Raw genomic sequence first — 22,191 nt, 5'->3', positions numbered from 1 at the left:
GAAAAACATGAGGGTGAGAAATTAATGACAGAATTTCCATTTTTGTGTGAACTATCCCTTTAAGACAGTCAAGTCACATTTATTTGTATAGCAATTTATTAAATGCAGATTGTTTCAAAGCAGTTCACTGTAATAAACAAGAAAATAACAGTATTAAGGTTGCAGAGTCCTTCAATTATGAATTGAATATAATTTCAGCTGTAAAACGTTGTCATTATGGTTATTCAGCTATCACGAGGGTCTTGTTTTCAGTTATTCATTCAAATTGTCCTTGTTTGAGACATTGCTAGTCTGCTTGAAATTACATTTCACCACATCTATTTTTTAAATGCATGTTATTATTAATCTCCAATCAGTAAGTCTGCTTAAACCTCACCCCTTTCTTACAATCAGCTCCCAGCTTACATTCAGCCGATCTGCCTCCATCCAATCAACAACCGATGAAAAGATCCAAATTCCCAGCCAACATTTTCTTAGTTTCACTCAGACGTACGTCACAGTACGGACATAAAGATCTGCCAATTCTTCAATTACATTGTGACTTTTTGTCATATGAACAGGATATTTCTGGAGTCACACCTATTTGTAAATCTGTTTTCAATCCCAAATACTGATTGTATGAACACAAACACTTAGAAATAACCTAACCTAAACTAATAACCTAAACTGATAAATTGATGCTTCAGTACCAATGAATGGGGAGAATGCATTATTAAACTGGCTGTGTGTCTGTTGTTTGTTCTCTCACACTCCTGCAGGGATCTGCCTCAATATGGACACAAGCAGTGGCAGTCCTATTTTGGCCGAACATTTGACGTATACACCAAGCTGTGGAAGTTTCAGCAGCAGCACAGGTCAGCCCTCTAGATGGATCTATTTTTGAAACCGAAAGAGCTGTTTTTACCAAAAGCACGAAAATAAAGCAGGTTCTTTGGCTTAGAACTTCATAAGACTGAAGTTTTAACATGCTTGATCCAGTGTCAAGGCCATCATTTTTCAAGCAACTGGACCTTGGTGAAATAGAGTGGACCTCAGTGCTTTTGGCTGAAAAAGGCCAAAAATATGAGCTGAAAATACATGCCTAAATTGAAAATAAAAATATGACTAGAAAATGTGATGCTAAGCATAGTATGCAACAGATAGACTGGTCATATATTGTTGAAAAGGTCTCAACTAGCAGAATACAAGCATAATTGTTTCAGGACATCAAACAATACCAAATACATGCGAACAGTATAGGCTATACATGCGACTTTTGGGCTGAATTTTGGTTTGTAGCTTCACCAAATATTAGCAAACCATAGAAGATTGACAGCTCTTGCATTTACCATTTGCCATAGAATAGCCTAGAAGCACACAACTGGAAGATCGACACTCATCCACCAGGATCTTATTAACTCTTTACTAGGGTTGTGCGATATTGACTATGATATCTTGATATTTTCTGGGATTTTATCAATAACGATAATTAGACAATTATTTTGCCGAGTGTGTTATTGTGCTGGTATCTTAAGGACTACAGTGGACAGCTGACTCCTAAATTTTTGTTATTCTTCATATTCTGTGTGGTGATCAGTTCACAGCAGTGATAGAAATTAATCTTTTCCAATAAGTTTAAATTGATTTTTTACCTTTTATGGGCATTTTTTTTACCTTTATACAGCCATTTTGTTTTCTAAAAGTGTGTATTACCTTTTGAGTCAAATTTTTGCATTTAATCAGTCATTTAGAATAATAAGACATTTGGGCTGTTAGCAAGCAAATGTAATCAGTATTGACAAAATTTATCTTCGCAATGCAGAGGAAACACAGAAGCTGCATTAGAAGTGTCATTTAGATGTATTGTTTTGTATTGCACACTGTTTAATGCAGCTCAGAGGGACATGGAATACCTGCAGTTACAAATGCATAAATAATGTTTTGATATTTTAAACATAAAACATTAAAAAAACTGATGTTTGAAATTATTTAAAAAATGAAAAGATACTTTAAATGTAAAATTAAAACCGCCAGTAGGTGGCAGCAAGTCACTGTTAATAAGTGAGTTATTGCGATTGAACCGAATCATTTAAACGGTTGATTCATTGAGGAACGAAACACCGTCATGTTGCTCAGAGACGCAAAACAGTGCTGTAGCTGTGTTTGCAATTATTTTTGTTGTTGAAATAGAGCAAAAACAGACAATATGCTGTCTAAAATGTAAGTCTCTTAATTTACTTCTTGTAAAAATCAATATCACATTTGTAATCATGCTGATTTTTGGAGAAAAAAACGGCACTCTTCGTGTGATACTGATTAACTATATGAAATTATAAATTTTCTGCCCCCATATATTGAATTTTGTGATCATTCTAAATGTATTTTAAAGGAACACGCCACTATTTTTGAAAATAGGCTCATTTTCCAACTCCCCTAGAGTTAAACAGTTGAGTTTTACCGTTTTCGAATTCATTCAGCCGATCTCCGGGTCTGGCGGTAGCACTTTTAGCTGCAGCTTAGCATAGATCATTGAATCTGATTAGACCGTTAGCATCTCGCTCAAAAATGACCAAAGAGTTTCAAATATTTTTCCTAACTGAATCATGCAGTGAAAGAACGCACTCTAAATGCATACGCGCACTAGTTTAACCCACTACATCACGTAATGTATGCATGCACTCTGTAGGTTGTTTTGTTCGTTTTTTTTGTGATATACTCGATAATGTCAAATCACACAATGTTAAAACAACAATTACGATATATCGCACTATTCTTTACATAAATATATTGGGTGGACCAGCTATCAATCTGAGTGGGCCAGTGCCACCCTGGCCCTTATGTAGCCTCGCCACTGGCTTGATCAAACTTCCCTCTGATAGCTCCTCTGCATCAATGATGTCAACATTAATGTCAGATGATTTCTTATTTGGTTTTGCATTACTGGAAAATAGACAAGTCCTGGACAACCGGTATGGTCTCAAGAGGTGGCAGATAGGTGAAGTGGCCTCAAAAATTGGCCAGCTGTACTACCATTACTAGTAAGGCGCTTTTTTTTTTTAACACAACTCTTTATTCAGCTTGTTTCAAACCATGTATTTTAGATATTTTTTTACAAATTTTTTTTTGTCTTCTTTAGCCTCCGCACTTCAGAAACAAGCTACCTTAATGAAGCCTTTTCCTTTTATTCGGCCATTCGCCAACGATCATATTACCACCAAGTCAACAAAGAAGACAGGTGAAAAGAAGCTGCTGTACAATGAACTGTGATGAGCAAAGTTGATACTTTTTTAATTATTTAATATGTTCTTGAAAGTTCTTTGAAGTAATATACAGTACTTATGAGCAAAAGATCTCAAAATGTATGTATGATATGGTCTTCAGTTCATTAATTTTGCCCCGTGTCCTTTGCACAGGCCAGAGCTGGTTGTAAAAAAGCTGAGGTATTATGCTCGCTTTATCGTTGTTTGTCTGTTGCTCAACAAGATGGACCTGGTTAAAGTGTTGGTCAAGGTAAGTCATGGACAGCAGACCAAACGGATCAGTTACACATTTTTAATCCATGGCTCACTATAGATATTCAGTTGAACAGAGGTTCTTGCCAAAAGATCAGTCAGCAGAGACAGTCTGTTGGCCACTTATGCAGCTGGAATTAATACAAGATTCATGCCTCATCAATTTTGGCACCGTTTAAGAAAATTACTCTTATACGTTTTGTAGTTTTTTTAAAGTTATGTTTGGTTTTACAAAGGACTAATCCCTATACTGCCAACAATGCACTGTTTATGAGAAGAAAAACACAGTAGGGTGTGTCTGAGACCATCTGTGGTGTCTTTTTCTGCAGGAGCTGTCTGAAGAGATTGAGGACTACACCCAACGCTTTAACACAGAGGACCAGTTAGAGTGGAACCTGGTGCTGCAGGAAGTTGCTGCTTTTGTGGAGGTGAGATTGTAATTTTTCTCTTGCAGTGCATAAAAATGCTTAGTATTGTACAATTAAAGTCACAGTGAAACACCATTGACAGCTCATATTACTTCCATGAAGTAATGACTTGCCAACTGAAATAAAAAGAAAAAATAGGATGTAGTTGTATCATTTTTTTCTACTTACTGTTAGATATAAAATAAAAAACTGATTTATTTTTTACTATTAAAAACTATGAACGTCATTATACAATAATTGTGATTAAAAGTAAATTCATATAATTCATTTAGTATTCAGTCCTAAAAAAATTGATTTTATAAAGTATTTTCTTACAACTTTTTTTAGCGGATACAGACCTTAGTTAAAAAAAAAAAACTGTTCTATATGACAGGTGGTTGGGGGGAGGGGCTGAAGCACATGAGGTGGAGCAAGTTGTAATTTAGATTTCTTTTTTCATTGTAATAATATACATCAATACATAAATGACACTACTGTTCAAAAGCTTGATGTCAGCATTTTTTTTAATGTTTTTGAAAAAGTCTCTTATGCTCACAGAGGCTGCATTTATTTGTTCAAAAATACAGCTACAACAGTAAGTTACATATTATTAACATTTAAAATTGTGATCAATATTGACAGCAATTGTGCTGCTTTTTAGGATTCTTTGATGAAAAGAAAGTTCAAAAGAACGTAATTTACATGAAATAGAAAACTTATGTGACATAAATGTCTTTACTGTAACACTTTAGTATAGGGACCAATTCTAACTATTAACTAGTTGCTTATTAGCATGCCTATTATTAACATATTGGCTGTTTATTAGTACTTAAAAATCACATATTCTGCATGACCATATTGTACATTCCTAATCCTACCTAATACTTAAACTTAACAACAAGCTTACTAACTATTAATAAGCAGCAAATTAGGAGTTTATTGAGACAAAAGTTTTACTTACTGGTTTGTTATTAGCAAGAATTGGACCTTAAAATAAAGTGTTACCCTTCTGATCAATCCTTGCTGAATAAAAGTTGATTTCTTTTAAAAAATCTTACTGAATGATAGTGTATTGTAAATCAGGTTAATCTTATTACTTTACCGGAGAAATTAGTCAAATGTGCACACTCAAAAACACAGTATCTCAGATGTTATAAATGCGTCCTTCTACACAACTTTTACAATTACGTAAAGTACAGATTTAGTACGCTCTGTAAGACTTCTGACATGTTAATAACAGATATTCATATTTTCTTTTGTACTATTTCTCTATCTACACAGGCGGATCCTCTTATAATCCTAAATGATGACAACTCTGGGGTGGTCATATCCAATCGGTTGCAGGAGGGAGGCATGCCCCCTCTTGAACAGGGCATGGTGGTTGGCCAGCTCACCTTGGCAGATGCGCTCATCGTTGGCAACTGTAACAATCAGGTGGGAGTACAGTACAGCAAAACACCTAGCAGGCTGAACAAGTTACATAATATGTCAAATTCAAGCGGTGCTTTCTTATGTAAATGATTAGACGCTTCAAACTTGCCATGTAGGTTATAATAACAAAAGAGTTTTATTGTAGTCCAGTTTTTGTAATGGATGAATTTGATCTGGTTTATAGGTGAAGTTTAGCGAGCTGACCATCGATATGTTTCGTATGCTTCAAGCGCTTGAGAGGGAACCGGTGAACCTGGCTACACAAAGCTCCAAGCCAGGGACACTTGTAAGAGAAGACTCTTACACTCTCCCTGTCACTCTCTATGTTGAGTGTTTCTGAGTATTTCCACCCCTACTCCCTCGCTATTTCAGTACTTCACCTTTTTCAGTGGCTCTCTCACTGTTCTTTCTCACTCTGCCTGCTCTCAGTGTCTCTCTCTATTCCTCTCTCACTCATTTATCTCTCTCATTATAGGAGCCCAATGAAAAGCCGGCCAAGAGAGAGAACCCTCATAAATATCTCCTCTACAAACCAACCTTCAGCCAGCTCTACACTTTCCTGTCTGCCTCCTTCAAGGTTTGGCTGATGTCATTGCAGTTTTTAGCACCTGTCAATTTATTGCCAATCCATCCTGTCATTTCCGTCCTGATTTGACTCTATATTGCATCAAGACCTTGGAGCAGACACGATGATTAAGCTTAAATCAAATGTGCCATATATTCTGAGCTAATGTACTCCTAAATGACAAATTTTACTTTTAGCAAACATTGACTACAGTAGACTCAAAAGTTTGGGGTCAGCAAGATTTATTTTAAGTTTTAAAGAACTTTATACATATATTCATCATAAATGCATTAAATTGATCAGCAAAGACTGTTTGTTTATTTATTTATTGGCTGTTCTTTTGAACTTGTCACAAAAATTTGTTTCCACAAAAAAGCAGCACTATTGTTTTCAACATTGGTGATAAGAAATCTTTCTTCAGCTCCAAATTAGCATATTTGATATCTGAAGGATCATGTGACACTGAAGACTGGAGTAACAACTGCTAAAAAGCATCACAGGAATAAATTTCATTTGAAAATGTATAGAAATAGAAGACCGTTATTTCAAATTGTAATCATATTTTACAATATTACAGTTTTTAGTGTATTTTTGATCAAATAAGCCTAAGAGACTTCTTTCAAAATTATTTAAAAATCTTTCCGACCCGAACATTTCAACAACAATGTACCTAATTCAAATTTACGGTCTTTCTCTTGAGCAAAAACACACCAAAGATAGCTTGTACTACACAGATTTATCTCCAAACAAATGCTCACTAAAATGAGAATGTTCGTTCCTCTAAAATGTAAAACTTACAGCTAGACTAAATCCTTTTGGCTATTTAAAAAAGGGAGGAGCCTTTCCATATTCCTTGCACAAACAGTAGGAAAACACAGTTTTCAGTAGGAAACACATTAACACAGCTTATCGAATGATTTTATGCGGCTTTTAAAGCCTCGGGATCTCATTATAATTCAAGAGTCAAGGGCAAAGATAAATAAAACTGCTGTTTTTCTGTACAGTTATTGCGTTCTGGTTGTCTATACTGTGTGCTAGTTTGGGTTCTGTTGTCTGGAGTGACACCTCATGTGTGAGTGTGTGTGTAGCAGCATGGCATGCTAACGGGGTGTTAGCGTGTTACTATTTGCTCTGCTGTAGCGTAGCACCTCAAGAGTGTGAGGAAAACCCACACACACACATGACTCAGATACTTGTGTGCTTTTGCTTTGTAGCATTTTTAACTCTCAGACACCCCTATTTTTAGGCTGTTTTCCATCTTTCTTCATGTTTTGTTTAGATAAATAATGACAAGTAATTGGCACAGGCACTTGCATGTGCTTTTTTTAACCATTTCCTGTCAGTAGCTGGTCTGTGTGTTTCTCTATTTGCAAAGATGAATACTACCTCTAGTTGCCGCGTAGCACTTAGCGTGCCACTCAACTTAATTAGCTTGCTGTGACACTGCTTTACCATTTGTATCATTGTGAGCGTTCTGATTAAATTAGCCGATTTAATGAATACATTTTTCTGTTCTAGTCATTGAAACTTTTCTTTTCTTTTCTTTCACTGATTCTTTTATTGCTAGGAACTGCCAGCCAATAGTGTGCTGCTGGTGTATCTCTCTGCCACTGGAGTGTTTCCTGCTGGACGCTCAGAGTGTGAAGGTACGCTGAGGTGTTTTAGCACAGTTGTTCTGACACCGGATGATCTGGAATATTGTTCTCTTTATATTTACATAAATATCTACTAATTACAAGCACTCTTGAAAAGCTGCTCAGCCAATCAAATTAGGGGATTCAAAAATTTGTGTAATATTATGTATGATGTTTCTAACAAACTGCCATGTTCAAAATCTAGTGCTGTCAAATCGATTAATCGCGATTAATCGCATCCAAAATAAAAGTTTTTGTTTTCATAATATACGTGTGTGTACTGTGTATATGTATATATACACACATATTTATTTAAATATTTAAGACATACATGTAATATATATTTATATTATTAAATTATATATTATATATATATAGACACACACACACACACACACAAACACACAGTACATGCACATATATTATGTAAACACAAACCTTTATTTTGGATGTGATTAATCGCGATTAATCGATTTGACAGCACTAGATTTTGAACACAAGTATTCTTTGATGAATAGAAAGTTCAGAAGAACATTTTTGTTTAATGCATCCTTGCTAAATAAAGCATTTTCTTTAAATGTCCTTAAAAATCTTTCTGACCACAAATTTTTGAATGGTAGTGTTGTAAATGAGCAAACAGAAGTTGATCCACCTAGAAAGTTTTAGGCTCCCATAATGCTTCATTTTGATGAGTGATCCAAACAGGAAGGAGTCATATCTGTCCCATCAATATTATTTAACATCACCATTACTTTATGTGCAGGACCTTATGATTTTGGAGGTGTCCTGACCAATACTAATCGAGATGTGGTAAACGGTGAGATGGTGCAGAAGAGAAACCAGGCACAAAAAGAGATGCACTGGTGAGCCTTCATTGACATCCATTCTGTGCTAGTCTGCTAGAAACTAAAACGTGCTTACTACATGTTTGAGACACTGAGGTGTTATTTTAACATGCATGTATGCGCAAATGTGTGTTTTTCAGTCTCCACCCAGGAGACCTTTTCCCCTTCACCAGGAAACCTCTGTTTATCATTGTCGACTCATCCAACAGCACAGCTTATAAGGTGAGACATCAACTCTCCGTCTCCCTTTCCTTGTCACACTCTTACACGCCTCTTGACGTCATGAGGCCATTTATTATTCAAGAGCAGCCATGTCGTTGCTCTATAAATAAGACTATCTGACTTCTTGACTAGAATAAACATGATGAACATGATAAACATGTTAGCAGAAATAGACCTTGTAGTAGGGAGGGACACAGTTGTAGTTTTTTCTTTTTACTCCTAGATGGATCACCCTTTGTTTGTTTGTTTTTTCCCTCCTCAACGGATTTTCTTTATTTGGCGGTATATTTCAGTAATGGAGTGCCCCCTTGGGTACATTTTATAACACATTCACATTGTGTACTAGTAGAGCAAATTTACTGTTAAAATAATTTTTCATGTGATTCTAGCTTGTTGACTCCTTCCTGTCTTTCTACAGAATTTCTCCAATCTGTTTGGCCAGCCACTTGTTTGCCTGCTTTCTCCAACAGTGTATCCTAAGAGCATGCAAGGTCTGCTTTTTTGTTGTTAGGAGACAGGAAACATTTTTAAAGGGGTCATATGATGTTGCTAAAAAGAACATTATTTTGTGTATTTGGTGTAATGAAATGTGTTTATGCGGTTTAAGGTTCAAAAAACACATTATTTTCCACATACTGTACATTATTGTTTCTCCTCTATGCTCCGCCTTTCTGAAACGCATCGATTTTTACAAAGCTCATCGGTCTGAAAAGTGAGGTGTGCTGTGATTGGCCAGCTATCCAGTGCGTTATGATTGGCCGAATACCTCAAGCGTGTGACGGAAATGTTACGCCCCTACCATATTGTGATGATGCCCTGTCAGGCCGGAGCGATGATTAAAAAATATGAAAACCCATTATAAACGAGGCATTCGTTTGCATCCGGGGGGGACATAATTATGGATTACAGCAACCAGCACAGATCAGCTCCAGGCATGACGAAGCAGATATCGTCCTATTTTGGAAGGCCAAACAAAGTAGTTTCGCTTTCACAACGAAACACACAGTGCCTTCATGACATGGCGGCGGCAACAACAATACTACAGCGAGAATAAAAGTTACGCCTTCTTTCTTTGCGTGAACATTTGGGCGGCGTAATGCAAATCTTCCCAGATAGTGACGTAGATATGTGGGGGCGTGTTAGAATGAGCCGTTTTAGGTAGGTGTGGCTGACTCTTAACTTTTATAAAGAATATCTCTTTGGATTTGAGACTTTAGTCTTTGCAACTTTACAGATCTTCTTTATGCTCCAAGAGCTTGTAACACTCCAAAGAGAAAGGAAAAATTTAAATCGCACCATATGACCCTTTAATATTTGCTTAACATTTTTTTTTTCTTTTCTTTGAAGTAGAAAATGTGTTATTTATATACTGAGTATCTATTGTATTTTTAAACTGTTGTTTTCTTCTTTACTCACTCATAGACCCATCGCAGCGTGGGAGTCTGTTTACTCTTTTCCTTTACAACCCCCTCATGGGCTTCCTGTCTGTGTGTGGACTGAGCAGCATGCGCTATGGATTGTGGGAAAAGGCCCAGGAACTCCTACGGAAGGTTTTCCATGACATTGGCCAGATGATCACGAGTTCCCGAGTTATAGGTAATGCCAATATGTGCCCTTTTTAATGCTTACATTAATTTTTACATATCAATGACATGTTGGGCCAAGCCACAGACAGATATTACATAATTTTCCTGTTGACTCTCTTCCAGATCAGGCCTATCTGCAATTTTATGGCGATGAATTTCTGCGTCTGCTCATGATCCGTTTTGTGTTCTGCTGCACCACACTCCAATTACACAAGCTTTTCCGGGTGAGACTGAACTGAATAAATATTATGTTCATATAATAAACACATTAGTGTGATTAGTAATGATCTGTGAAATAATAGTCATATTTATCTCATGAACCAGAATAAATGACTATTAAATAATGAATAAATATTAAATATATTTTTTTGAATATGAGGTAATGCAGCTCTTAAAAGTTCTCGGAAACAGACTGATTCCATTTATTTGTTGGTTGCAAAATTGAGCTCTAAATCCATTATTTTTCGCCACCAGGAAATTGACTTCTACTGAGATCCAATTGACTAATATCTTGCTTTTTATATCAATCATCCCTTTTTTCTTGCTGCCTTATTTTTTTATGGACAAAAAAATGGTGGTGCACTTACACTCACTGATCAACAGCCATTTGTACCCAGTGTTTTTAGTGTTATCTAAATCTACAACTATTTCTACAATGTTTTCATTAATGAAGCTAAAATAAAATTAAATATAAATATTAGATGAGAAACTTAAAACAACTTAAAAATTTTAAATGTTGCCTTGACTTTAAAGGGATAGTTCAACCAAAAATGAAAATTACTCACCCTCATGTCATTCCAAACCTGTAAGACCTTCGTTCATCTTCAGAACACAAATTAAGATATTTTTGATGAATTCCGAGAGCTCTCTGACCCTCCCATAGGCAGCAAGGATCCTAACACGATCAAGGTCCAGAAACGTAGTAAGGACATCATTAAAATAGTCCATGTGACATCAAGGGTTCAACCGTAATTTTACGAAGCTACGAGAATACTTTTTGTGCGCAAAGAAAACAAAAATAACGACTTTATTCAACAATTCGTCTCCTCCGCGTCACCCTGGTGCCATTTTGGAGAGTATCACATACGTAAACAACGTATGCAACATATGTACGCGGAAACATTGTTTACATTTAGATCAAAGTGTAAACAACATATCCGTGTACGGTGCTGCTGACACAGAACAGCATACGTTGTTTACGTATGCGATACTCTCCAAAATGGCGCTATAGGGTGACGCGGAGGAGACGAATTGTTGAAAAAAAGTTATTTTTGTTTTCTTTGCACACAAAAAGTATTCTCGTAGCTTCTTAAAATTACGGTTGAACCACTGCGGAGCACTTTTTTGTTCCAAAGATTAACAAAGATTTTATGGGTGTGGAACGATATGAGGGTGAGTAATTTAATGACAGAATTACCTATAAGGTATTAATAAATACTGTAATAGTATACAGATAATACTAAAATAAAATTTTTTGTATCCCACAATCGGGCATCTGGTGGAGTATTAGACATACAAAGCTGTATCTATTTCTAAACTGTATTAAACTTAGAAGTAGATATAATGCACTGAAAAATGGTAATTTAATTAAAATATACATTTTATTTTGTAGTATTGTGACTTTTCTAGAGTCACATTGTATACCTCCTGGTGGCACTACATACTTCACAGTTTGAGGAGCACTGACTGACAGCTGCAAGCACATTTACAAGATATTGTCACAGAGCAGCTGGATGAGAATATTTCTGTGTGCTTGTTACAGGAAGCGGGGAGTTTTCCAGAATCGTACCCCCCGCTGCCCAAACAGGAGATAGTGGAGAGCAGCCTTCTACAGAAACATGTGCTGGAGCTGGCGGCCATGTTGGACGTGCAAAACCTCTTCTCTGATGACATGTTGGATAACTATTGACCACATGGTGGCACCATGCCAACCTGCAGACACACGCACACACACGCTCATGCCCATACACACACAAACACAAGTTGTAGGTAGGTTCTTCTGAACAAGCTAGTTGTTTAGCCTAATCTCATTAGATCTAGATATAGTAGTTTAATAACTATTCAAGACAAAATATCTCATCTTTGTGGGCAGATATTTAAAATTTGTCGAGTTCACGTGTATTTTTAGATTTTAAGGAGCTACACACACCCAGATGCGAAAGAGTTGCTCCCAACATACAGGAAAATGTACTACATGCATGTATCGTATGAGTGTATGAGCGCAGGCACATGGGCGTTCAGACCTGTTGAGGGCAGCTATCGCCGTTTCTGAACGTGATAAGAGAGCACAAGAAGAAAGGAGACTTGGAAACATTTTTTATGTGAATCGGTGTAATTCCAGGGAGATTCTTCCAAAAAGATGAGCCTACGGCTTTGGCAAAACACATTTTGGAGAAGGAAGTTTGTTTTCCTTCTCAACACTTTGCCTCTGCAACGTTTACACAACATTTTTCCATAGGGAGCGTGTTGCATGTTTGCATTTCTTTGCTCCATCTTGGCATTTTTGTTTGTTTTCATTCGTTAAAACGTGTTCGTTTTTCTATCTTGACGCAAATTCCACAGACTTTTGCCTGGTCTTTCGAAGGACGCCCTTTACGCTGTGCCTCTTTTTGGTTATTTTGGTCATCAGCTAATTAATTAATGCTACATGGACACCAGAATCTCCATTTTTATTGAGCGTTGATTCTTTTTAGCATGCTTCGGTAGTGTGGTAAGCCCATACTTGCATAGCTGATGTAATAACCTAATGTCTTATTCCATGTGTGCAGTGGACACCAGTAGCCAACAAAGTTCTGTTTTATAATGTCACAGAGACGTACAGGCGTACGTACTCCTGTATATAAGTACAAATTTGTGTATATATCTATATATAAATATATGTATAGTTCTATAAGAAGTCAATGTGATGCAGAGAAGTGTGTCTGTCTGGGTTGTTCGTCGTGGCAGATCTGTGAAAAGATGACCCTCTGCATGTGACAGGAGCAGTGTTCTTTTGTCTAATATGTGAATGGACCATGCCACTGTCTCAACTGCGCACCCTCCCGCTGCTTCACACGAGTGCAGTCAGCTGACATTCCAAGGATCATGGCATAAGAGCGTCCCTCTTTCACAACCCCATCTGTCTCAAGGACAAGTGCACTGCATCGGTCTAATAAGAAGTGATGTGTTCGGTGTTTCATTATGTCATGATGATAATTACGATGAAAACGGTTACAATAATAGCCTTGCACTTTACTTGCACTATTTAAGTTTGATTCCGATGTTATTTATTGTGCTGTAGGCAAGAGGCATGTCTGATCATTCCGTTATGTCACGCTTGGCAAATAGCTTATCATTTTCTCCGTCTGTGATCTATGTTAGAAAACGCCACACATGGTGACTGATTTTTCAACGTTTACGACTTTCCCCCCCGAACTGCAGGGTTGATCGTGGCCATTCGAATGGGACCAAAATATTCTTGCATGTGGAGAGCACAATGTCCCATATGATTCTAGTACCCTGTCATCTCTCTGTCTCTATTTGATATTTTTGCACGTAGCTGCTTCCACTTGCATCTTATTTTTTTTTTTAATAATCTTCTTGAAAAGAGAAGTTTGCTAACGAACAAATCGCTGCCAAACACAATTAACCTTCCCATGGAATATCCACTGCCCAAATTAAGCAGACAAGAGTTGTCTGTACTCTCGCAGGCCCAAATTTGTTTTACGGCCTAGCATTTTTTTGTCGTTTTAGTTTGCCAAATGGAGAAGGGCTGGATGGAGATGAAGAGGGAAACAGATGGTGGATGTCACTGTTTCCTCTCTGTCTATTTGTCTGACCTTGACTGGTGGACTGTCATATGTTTTTGCCTTATTTCATTTGTATTAGTATATGTGTATAACTTTCCAGGAACCTGTAAATTAACTCGGCATGTTCTTGCTGGGACTGTCCCAGTATAGTGCTGTATTCACACCGCATCATTTAGCTGTGAGCACGGGTGAATACAGACTTTAAGCACTTGAAAACGTGAAATGTACCACAACAGAAACCTACCAACCTAAAATTTAGGGGAAAATGCAATACCCTTTTTAAAATAATTTTAACAAAGTGTTTCTTAACAATTGCCCAAATTTCTGTAGTAGATGCATGTTAATTAGCTAATCTGTTAAATGTTGATGCCCCCTGCTCCATTTGAATGCAACCTGTAAATGCATTAGTGGCCATGGTTGGAAGGAACAGAAAGAAAATCAACTGCATTTGTTTTCTATTGTAAACACGGGGCCAGATCTAATGTGTAGTACGGGTGATTTCTACCAGTTCCTACTGTTGTGGGAGGGAACATTTTCAAAAATGATGTAATGGTCAGAATACTCTTTCTTTATAAGTTAAGGGGTTCTAGAGTTGCTAGTTGAGCATACTTGCATTGTCCAATTGTCACGTGTTTTTAATAATTAAACTGTTTTGTCTTATCTGTTGCCAAATTATATTTGATGTTTGTTGTTAAATGCAGAAAAAAAAAATACAGAAAAAATGTGATGATACCAAACATGCAAGCTTTTTGTTTTTAAGAATGCTATTTAAGAACATTAAAAAGTTTATGAATGTTTTGTTTAATTTGTGGTGTTCCTTCATCCGTTTTATGTACTAATAGCACTATAACTGATACAGAAATGATTAAGATTGGGGGTGCATGATATTTTAGATATTTAAAATATATTTCCATCTATTAATATCATTCAGTATTGCACATTTGTTATGTTCATTAGAACATCGTTGCCATCACCTGACGCTCATTTACTGTAACATTTAAAAACAGTGAAATGCAATCCTTCTCAAATTTCAGAATTCATTTTTAAATCCAATATTCATTATAGTGTTGCAATGCTTATAGCATTTAAATTATTTTTTTTTAGTTTTTAGTATTTTATTTAGATTTTTAAGCCCGTTTCCGCCACTGAATAAAATAATTAAAAAGGTAATTGAGACTTCTCACAATTCTGACTTTTTTCTCGCAATTGTAAGTCTATATTCCGCAATTCTGACTTTATAACTCGCAACTGAGTTTATATCTCACAATTGCGCAAAAAAAAATTCAGAATTGTGAGATAAATTCAAAATGACCTTTTTTTTGTTTAAGTTCAGTTGCGAAAACAGGCATCCATAGTATAGACCATTTATCAGCCATAACATACAAATAATCGTCAGACAGATTTTTTTAGTATCAGTGCATGCCTAATTAAGACTGCATTGCAAAACTCCTCACATACTCAAATTCCCAGGAATAAAAACGTAAATATTATATTCAGTCCATATAAATATATAGACTATGTGGAAAACATTAGACATTTATATATGCAGCTCCTGGGCCCAGCAGTGAGATTACAGCAAAAGTAAATCAAACACAGATGACGACATAAAGGAGATCCATTTACTTTAATGTAGCAGGCACTTTACAATGATCCCCAGTCTCTACCCCTTTGGTGTTCATTCTGTACCCCATCATTGGTTCCATTATTAAATCTATGCACAAAAACAAAACAAAAGAGTATGGGACCAAATATGTGAAATAAAATAAAAAATAAAAGATTGATTAAATCTAACTTTTTTTTTTTTTAGCACAGAAAACACTTCAAATCCAATAACAACCTCATATGTACGAGCTCACTTTTGCTGCTCTCATTCACCTGATCTTAAATATGCTGTATTCACCATATTACTCATAGCACATACACCGGGTTTGTTTTGTCTTCCACAGTAAGTTTCTTCCCACTCAAAACCATGTCGGATTGAAATCTTTTTGATGCCAGTATATCATACAACAATTTATGCTATATTGGCATATGAACATTACTTCACTTTTACACAAGCAAATTTTTTTCAGTTTGAAACAAGTGCTTCGGTGTTTCTCTACAGTTTACAGTTCATCGTTTTTTTTTCCTCCTTCAAGACAGAAGCATTCAAAATGGTCTTTTCTTCTTTCCTTTAAGCAACAGGCAAACCTGCCTCGTGTCCTCAGTGTGACAGCGTCACTGTCTCCAGGTTCGGTCAGGTAGTCATACAGTCTTCCTGGCTGTCATAACTCGAACAATAGAGCCTAGTCCTCCAACAGCAAATGCCTGTTATAAAAGACAGAAAGAAAAATGTTTTTATGTTATTTAAAGCCCTCCAAAACTGAGTATGGTTGGTGTAAAATGTTCCCCTCACTCTTGATAGCTTGGGTTTACCTTTTCATGCCACTGCAGCAATATGGCGCTGCTATTTTCTGTGGGCCTCTCAAAGCCTTTGTAGATGTACTTCATGAGAAGATCAACTCCATTCTTGTTGAGAGATTTAACAGCGGGCTCTATATCGCTGCTCTTAAATGATGTCAGAACCCTCAATACAACAGCCTGAGCTCTTTCCTGAGAGAATGAAAGACAGGAAAGATGCAATCGTCCAGTCTGCGCCCCATATGCTTTATTCTGAAATGTAATTCTTGGTCAAATGGTCTGTACCTTTATTGCTGGGTTCCTGCTGTTGATTGGAGGGTTCCTAAGAGCAATATGAAGGGCTGCCATCATGTCCCCTGTGCATTAAAGCTGGTTAAGGAAGACATCAATAGCTCAAGGCAAGCTCTTACCATACCTACAGTACAGAAATGGAAGCTTTAAATTTTGCATAAACTGACACTAGGAGGAATTAAGTTTTTCGGATGAAGTTGTCTCAAACATATACACGCACTCAAGCCCAAGAAGGAATTTCTCAAAACAAATGAATCTTTCGGACGGGACTAAACTCTCAGGAACGTGGATGATTGATTGTTTGGTGCGCTGCAGCTGCCTGCCACGGCATTCTCCAACAACTGTCACATGCACTGAATGACACTGCATTAATATGGAGATCGACGCGGCTATCCCAACTAGATACATTTCAGCCTCTGAATTAGATGAGACATTAATATCAACTTTTAATCCAAGTATTCAAATTTTAGGCGCTGTGACCTCAATATTAAAAATAGAAGACCTCAACATAGAAGCAACACAGAGAAAACTTTTTTGAGTCTCAAGACACTCGTGTTCAGCGTCCTAGTGTTCCAGAAAAATTCTAACTTCTTGTCCCTAGATGTCCTTTTCTCCAGCGTGACATTCCACTTAAGTTCGGGATAACATATTCAACAATGAATTTTTCCACTGTAATATAGAACTTCTGGATTTGAGCTGCAGTATGAAGAATGAAAGATTGTACAAGTTGAACGTCCACATGTTTTGAATGAAGCTGTCAGAGAATCCCTTACATTTACATTATCACTTGATGACAGACACTTCTCAAATTAACCAATCTCAAAGGAGCATAAATGAGAATTGAAAAAGGTACAATGAAATATACATATACGTACATTCATATACATATGTACACATTAAGATTTTTTTTTAAAGAAATGATTACCTTTATTGAGTAAGGATGCATTAGGTTTATCAAAAGTGACAGTAAAGACATTTATGTTTTATAAATAAACAAAAAGTTTCTATTTCAAATAAATGTTCTTTTGAACTTTCTATTCATTAAGGAATCCTGACAAAAATATATCCACAAAAATATTAAGCAGCATAGCTAGTATTAAGCAACTGTTTTCAACACTGATAATAATAAGAAATGTTTTTTTTTCAGCATGAAATCAACATAGGCCTATTGAAAATAATTTCTGAAGGATCACTGAAAATCTTCCTTTTTCATCACAGAAATAAATTACATTTTAAAATATATTAAAATAGAAAACATGTTTTAATTTTAATATTTTACAATATTGCTTTTTGTTACTGTATTTTGATCAAATAAATCAAGTAACTTCTTTCAAAAACCAACCCCAAAATTTAGTGAAAGTGCATAAAAAAAAAAAAAAAAGAATTTACAAAAAATTATATATATATATATATATATGTGTGTGTGTGTGTGTGTGTGTGTGTGTGTAAAATTGTACATATAAATTCATTAATATTATTATTAAAACGTTACAATTTCCCCTATATCACGAATGTGGTAAAAGCATGTAAAGCCAGGGATTCATTCAAAACATCGACAAACTCTACAGGGACCAAGTAAGGCTCCTGTGGGACCTCTTGTTTTTCAAAGTGCAGCCCAGTGTTCTATAATAACACATTGCGGTTCAGCAAGATCAAGCTCTTTGCATTCTGCACCACTGCACAGAAGTGCTGCTAAACAAGTCAAATGCTGATGCGATGCCTACCACAGCTGGACAGACCATCACACTCAAAAGCTGCACATCTAGCCAGAGAGTCTCACATTAAAGGATAAAGGATACTCTACTGTCTATTAAGGAGGTTAAAGAGTGCTTATTACAGGTTTGAGACCAGGCGAGAAACACCGCAACAGCGAATCTCCTATGTGAGAGTGAACTCTGCAAAAAAGATTTGGTTTCTCTTTCGAAGCTACTTGACTTCATCATAAAAAAAATAAATAAAAAAAATTCTCTCTCTTTACTTATTCCTTCTCTTTCTAGCTTGTACTTATTTGAACAATGTCTAGAAACTTGGTATTACAAGCACTTCCTGTATCTGTTTGCCTCTTTAAGAAGAATCGCTTTATGCATCCCCCAATTGTAAGTCGCTTTGGATAAAAGCATCTGCAAAATGACTAAATGTAAATGTCTCACTGGCTAGTGGCTACAGCTGCTCCAACACATACCATCTGCAGGAACTTACTAAACCAGGTACCATGGTAGAGCAGAGAAGAAGAGGAAGCCCGATGCAAATCAGAGGTCTCTGGGCACAATTGGGGTAGAAAGCCCTGAGGTGACTGGCCTCAGATATTTTATTTCACATCCCGCCAGGGCCAAATCCCAACCCTTTACACAGCAGAATGATCACATCATTGGCAACAACTCTTCATCCAAATCTAGAGGAGTGTACGTTCAGGCATATTTCACCTGTGAGCATAACCTGCACCATGGAGATCATAAACAAACAGAAAGATCACAGAGACAATCAGACCATTGTGCACCTCAGCCTATCCAGTACACAAAGAAACGAGAATGGCAATGTGACAATAGCATGTGGATTCACAACTCCCTTAACAGGTTTATTATTGTGAGACAATGTTGATGACTGTTTGCTTCGAAAGTCTATTATGATAAACGCAGTCTAACCTAATTGGAAAACTGTGACAGAATGATGCATCTGGAATGTTACAGCGCTCTTGTTCTCAACAAGACAGCAAAACGCTCTCGAGGAAAGAGTACAATATATTATATAAAATAAAAGTGGAAATCCTGTCAAAGCTTAATTACTTTTTTAAACATGTCACTTCAAATAAGAAGAAATACGTTTCACTGCTCCTAAAAACACAAACTGCCGGAACAACAAGTGTTTACAGATCTGACATTTCTTTTTTTCCCCCATCAGGTGTTGAATGCAAATTAGCCCTTTTAATCCCAGTGGTTACATCTGTGATGAAAATGTATTTTGAATTTGAATGGTCTAAAAATTATTTCTGATGTATTTCATGCAGAGATGTCAACTGTAAATGAAAACACAGGCTTCTTGATTTCATTATTACATGACTGTTGCAAACAGTCACATGACCCAAGCTGTTTAATTCCAGTTTACCTCTCTCAAATATAATATATATATACACAGTATAATATATATATAAAATATATTTTCTCTCTTTAACCCCCTTAAAAAAGCATTTAAAATGTCATAACTCAAACTGTGTAATATCGCGGTCTCATAAAAATCATGATCAAAGGAATCATAAACGTCACATTTGTGACCACAAGGAAAAGTCCAATTTTGAAAAAGTAACTTATTGATTCACCTGATGAAATGTTAGATTTTAAAGTACTCTTACATTAAATTATCCCCCTCACAGAGTATTGATTGCAAAGTTCTCTTGGGTCTTATTGAGCAATTTTGGCATTTACAGTTGTGACTGTAAATAAAACACACTTTCGATAACTTTTTTAGACTGTGCACCATTTGGGATATTAAGTGTGTTATTTTACACCCACTAGAAACAGTTAATTTTGCTCTAGGGAAAGTAAACTATAATCATGAACTAATATGCTGATTTAAAGCTCAAGACAACATTGCTTTCTATTATCAATGTTGAAAACAGTTATGCTGTATAATATCTTTGTGGAAACCGTGATATATTTTATAGCAACTTATAAACTACACCAAAGTATCGCTGCAGCTGAAAAAGAAACAAATCAACGCGCTGCTAAAATCTTGTAAACAAAGCCGCACAATCGTCACGTCATCGCGCCCTAGTACTGTACAGAGGCGCGCGCTCTCATGTCACACGTTCATGTCTCAATCCCTAATAACGTTGTGCTCACATTAAAGGATATTGCCTGATAAGGTTCTCGACTTCCACCGCATCAGGTCCTTGCTGGTCGGCAGGCTCGTCGTGATCGTCCACGAATTTATTCTCGTCGAATTCATCAATGTCCACCTTTCTGAAGCGCGAAGACAGCGTGTTCTTGGCCATCGGGGCCAGTGTCCCTCTCCAGCGTCCCGTGTGCTGTAACAGTTCCTGTGCTCCAATGGGAGATTTCAGTCTCTGCTTATAGTCGGCGTCAGGGACTCCACATTGAAGCACATCCAAAGATGGATGAGTTGCTTAGCCAAAGTGGGCTGCGTTCAGTGTGTTATACCGCCACACACCAGCACATGAGCTGTTTCAGTGTACCGATGCAGAGCCGCATATTTAATATGAAAGGTATGATAGCGAAAGCTAGAGTACTACTGCCGCCTGCTGAGTGGGAGTGTATGAAAGGATTTTACAGTTAAAGGGACAGTTCACAAGAAATTCTGTCAATACTTAGGACTATAGCTAAAATGTATGAATATATAGGGCCTAAAACAGTCAGTATTCGCATCGCTGTAAATTTTTCACAACCAAAGTCATCGTTTACTTTCTTTGCATCTTTTTTTCCACGCGATTAGAGTGAATTCTGCCAGTTTGTCCCTTTAAGTAATGTAAATAGCTGTATTTCACCTATATTTTATTATGACTATTTGTCACAATCAATTGTAACTGGAGTAAAATTACACAGGCGAAATTGTTCAATTGTGCAGTAAGACCCAAAAGAAAACGGCAAAAAAAAAGAATAATAATAATAATTTAATGCAGCGTTACTTAAAATTCTGAAATTGTATAACTGCTTAACCTCCCCACTGACTATTATTATATATTACATGATCTGCGATCATTATTTTTTATGGCACAGACAGAGCACTTGTTTGTATTTATTAATAATAGACCTTTTAAATATTATATTTGTGACCCTGGACCACAAAACCAGTCATAAGTAGCATGGGTACATTTGTAGCAATAGCCAACAATACATCGTATGGGTCAAAATTATCGATTTTTTTTTCTTTTATGCCAAATATCATTAGGACATTAAGTAAAGGTCATGTTCCATGAATATATTTAGTAAATTTTCTTCCGTAAATATATCTAAACTTAATTTTTGATTAGTAATATGCATTGCTAAGAACATAATTTGGACAACTTTAAAGGCGATTTTCTCAATATTTTGATTTTTTTTGCACCCTCAGATTCCAGATTTTCAAGTAGTTGTATCTCAGCCAAATATTGCCCTATCCTAAAAAACCTTCAGTGGAAAGCTTATTTATTCAGCTTTCAGATGATGTATAAATCTCAATTTAAAAAAAAAATGTACCCTTATGACTGGTTTTGTTATATGTGGCTCTTTTTTAAATGCTTCTTTTTATCGAGCTTATTTGACACAGACACAAACATGTAAACATGAATCAAAACAATCTGCAGATTTATAGTTGATAATTGTAAAATAACACCAACAATTGTTGACAGCACAAAATGAATTAGTTTCAAATATAAACGTGTTGTAAGGCGGCGTTTGACCGCTAGAGGGTGCTATAGGTCACTTAATTCTGAGTCTGCGCAGACGCAGCCAGTTTGTTTTGTTGTGTCCGCCATATTGAACTGCTCACAGAAGGAACGTATCTAGATTGAAGAAGTTCAACCAGATAGAACTGTGATA

General features: G+C 36.4%; 2 protein-coding genes across 5 annotated transcripts in view; one reads left to right on the top strand and one right to left on the bottom strand.

Annotated features, from left to right (window-relative positions):
* scai (suppressor of cancer cell invasion) overlaps nucleotides 1-14,627 on the top strand; it is a 29,148-nt gene extending 14,521 nt beyond the window's left edge. For 3 of the 4 annotated variants that reach the window (XM_016478210.1, XM_016478209.1, XM_016478208.1), the window contains 15 exons: nucleotides 759-854; nucleotides 2,931-3,017; nucleotides 3,116-3,214; nucleotides 3,393-3,489; nucleotides 3,821-3,919; nucleotides 5,180-5,332; nucleotides 5,514-5,654; nucleotides 5,805-5,906; nucleotides 7,462-7,540; nucleotides 8,292-8,391; nucleotides 8,514-8,595; nucleotides 9,014-9,086; nucleotides 10,018-10,191; nucleotides 10,305-10,405; nucleotides 11,944-14,627. In XM_016478210.1, coding sequence (XP_016333696.1) covers nucleotides 759-854; nucleotides 2,931-3,017; nucleotides 3,116-3,214; nucleotides 3,393-3,489; nucleotides 3,821-3,919; nucleotides 5,180-5,332; nucleotides 5,514-5,654; nucleotides 5,805-5,906; nucleotides 7,462-7,540; nucleotides 8,292-8,391; nucleotides 8,514-8,595; nucleotides 9,014-9,086; nucleotides 10,018-10,191; nucleotides 10,305-10,405; nucleotides 11,944-12,090 — 1,630 coding nt within the window. In that variant the 3' untranslated portion in view covers nucleotides 12,091-14,627. The remainder of the gene's footprint in view (nucleotides 1-758; nucleotides 855-2,930; nucleotides 3,018-3,115; nucleotides 3,215-3,392; nucleotides 3,490-3,820; nucleotides 3,920-5,179; nucleotides 5,333-5,513; nucleotides 5,655-5,804; nucleotides 5,907-7,461; nucleotides 7,541-8,291; nucleotides 8,392-8,513; nucleotides 8,596-9,013; nucleotides 9,087-10,017; nucleotides 10,192-10,304; nucleotides 10,406-11,943) is intronic. The other variant, XM_016478211.1, reaches the window with a different exon arrangement.
* Nucleotides 14,628-15,774: 1,147 nt separating this feature from the next.
* arpc5lb (actin related protein 2/3 complex, subunit 5-like, b) lies at nucleotides 15,775-20,873 on the bottom strand. The gene is made up of 4 exons (XM_016478192.1): nucleotides 20,509-20,873; nucleotides 16,655-16,727; nucleotides 16,385-16,561; nucleotides 15,775-16,276 (listed from the first exon to the last, which is right to left on the bottom strand). Exons 1-4 carry the CDS (start codon nucleotides 20,646-20,648, stop codon nucleotides 16,214-16,216), a joined length of 453 nt encoding a protein of 150 aa, XP_016333678.1. The 5' UTR covers nucleotides 20,649-20,873; the 3' UTR covers nucleotides 15,775-16,213.
* Between the last annotated feature and the right edge of the window lie 1,318 nt (nucleotides 20,874-22,191).

This window comes from Sinocyclocheilus anshuiensis, unplaced genomic scaffold (genome assembly GCF_001515605.1).
Source record: "Sinocyclocheilus anshuiensis isolate Anshui unplaced genomic scaffold, SAMN03320099.WGS_v1.1 scaffold2872, whole genome shotgun sequence".
Classification (NCBI taxonomy): Eukaryota; Metazoa; Chordata; class Actinopteri; order Cypriniformes; family Cyprinidae; genus Sinocyclocheilus; species Sinocyclocheilus anshuiensis.
Note: the sequence above shows the minus strand (reverse complement) of the source record. Positions and strands in the feature narration are given on the sequence as shown.

Bases quoted from the DNA above. Each gene is read 5' to 3' on its own strand.
- arpc5lb (XM_016478192.1), bottom strand. From the start codon at position 20,648: ATGGCCAAGAACACGCTGTCTTCGCGCTTCAGAAAGGTGGACATTGAT. The intron at 16,728-20,508 runs ATATCCTTTAAT...GCTTTAATGCAC, and splicing joins GTCGAGAACCTTATCAGGCA to AGGGGACATGATGGCAGCCC. The intron at 16,562-16,654 runs GTACAGACCATT...TCATTCTCTCAG, and splicing joins GCAGGAACCCAGCAATAAAG to GAAAGAGCTCAGGCTGTTGT.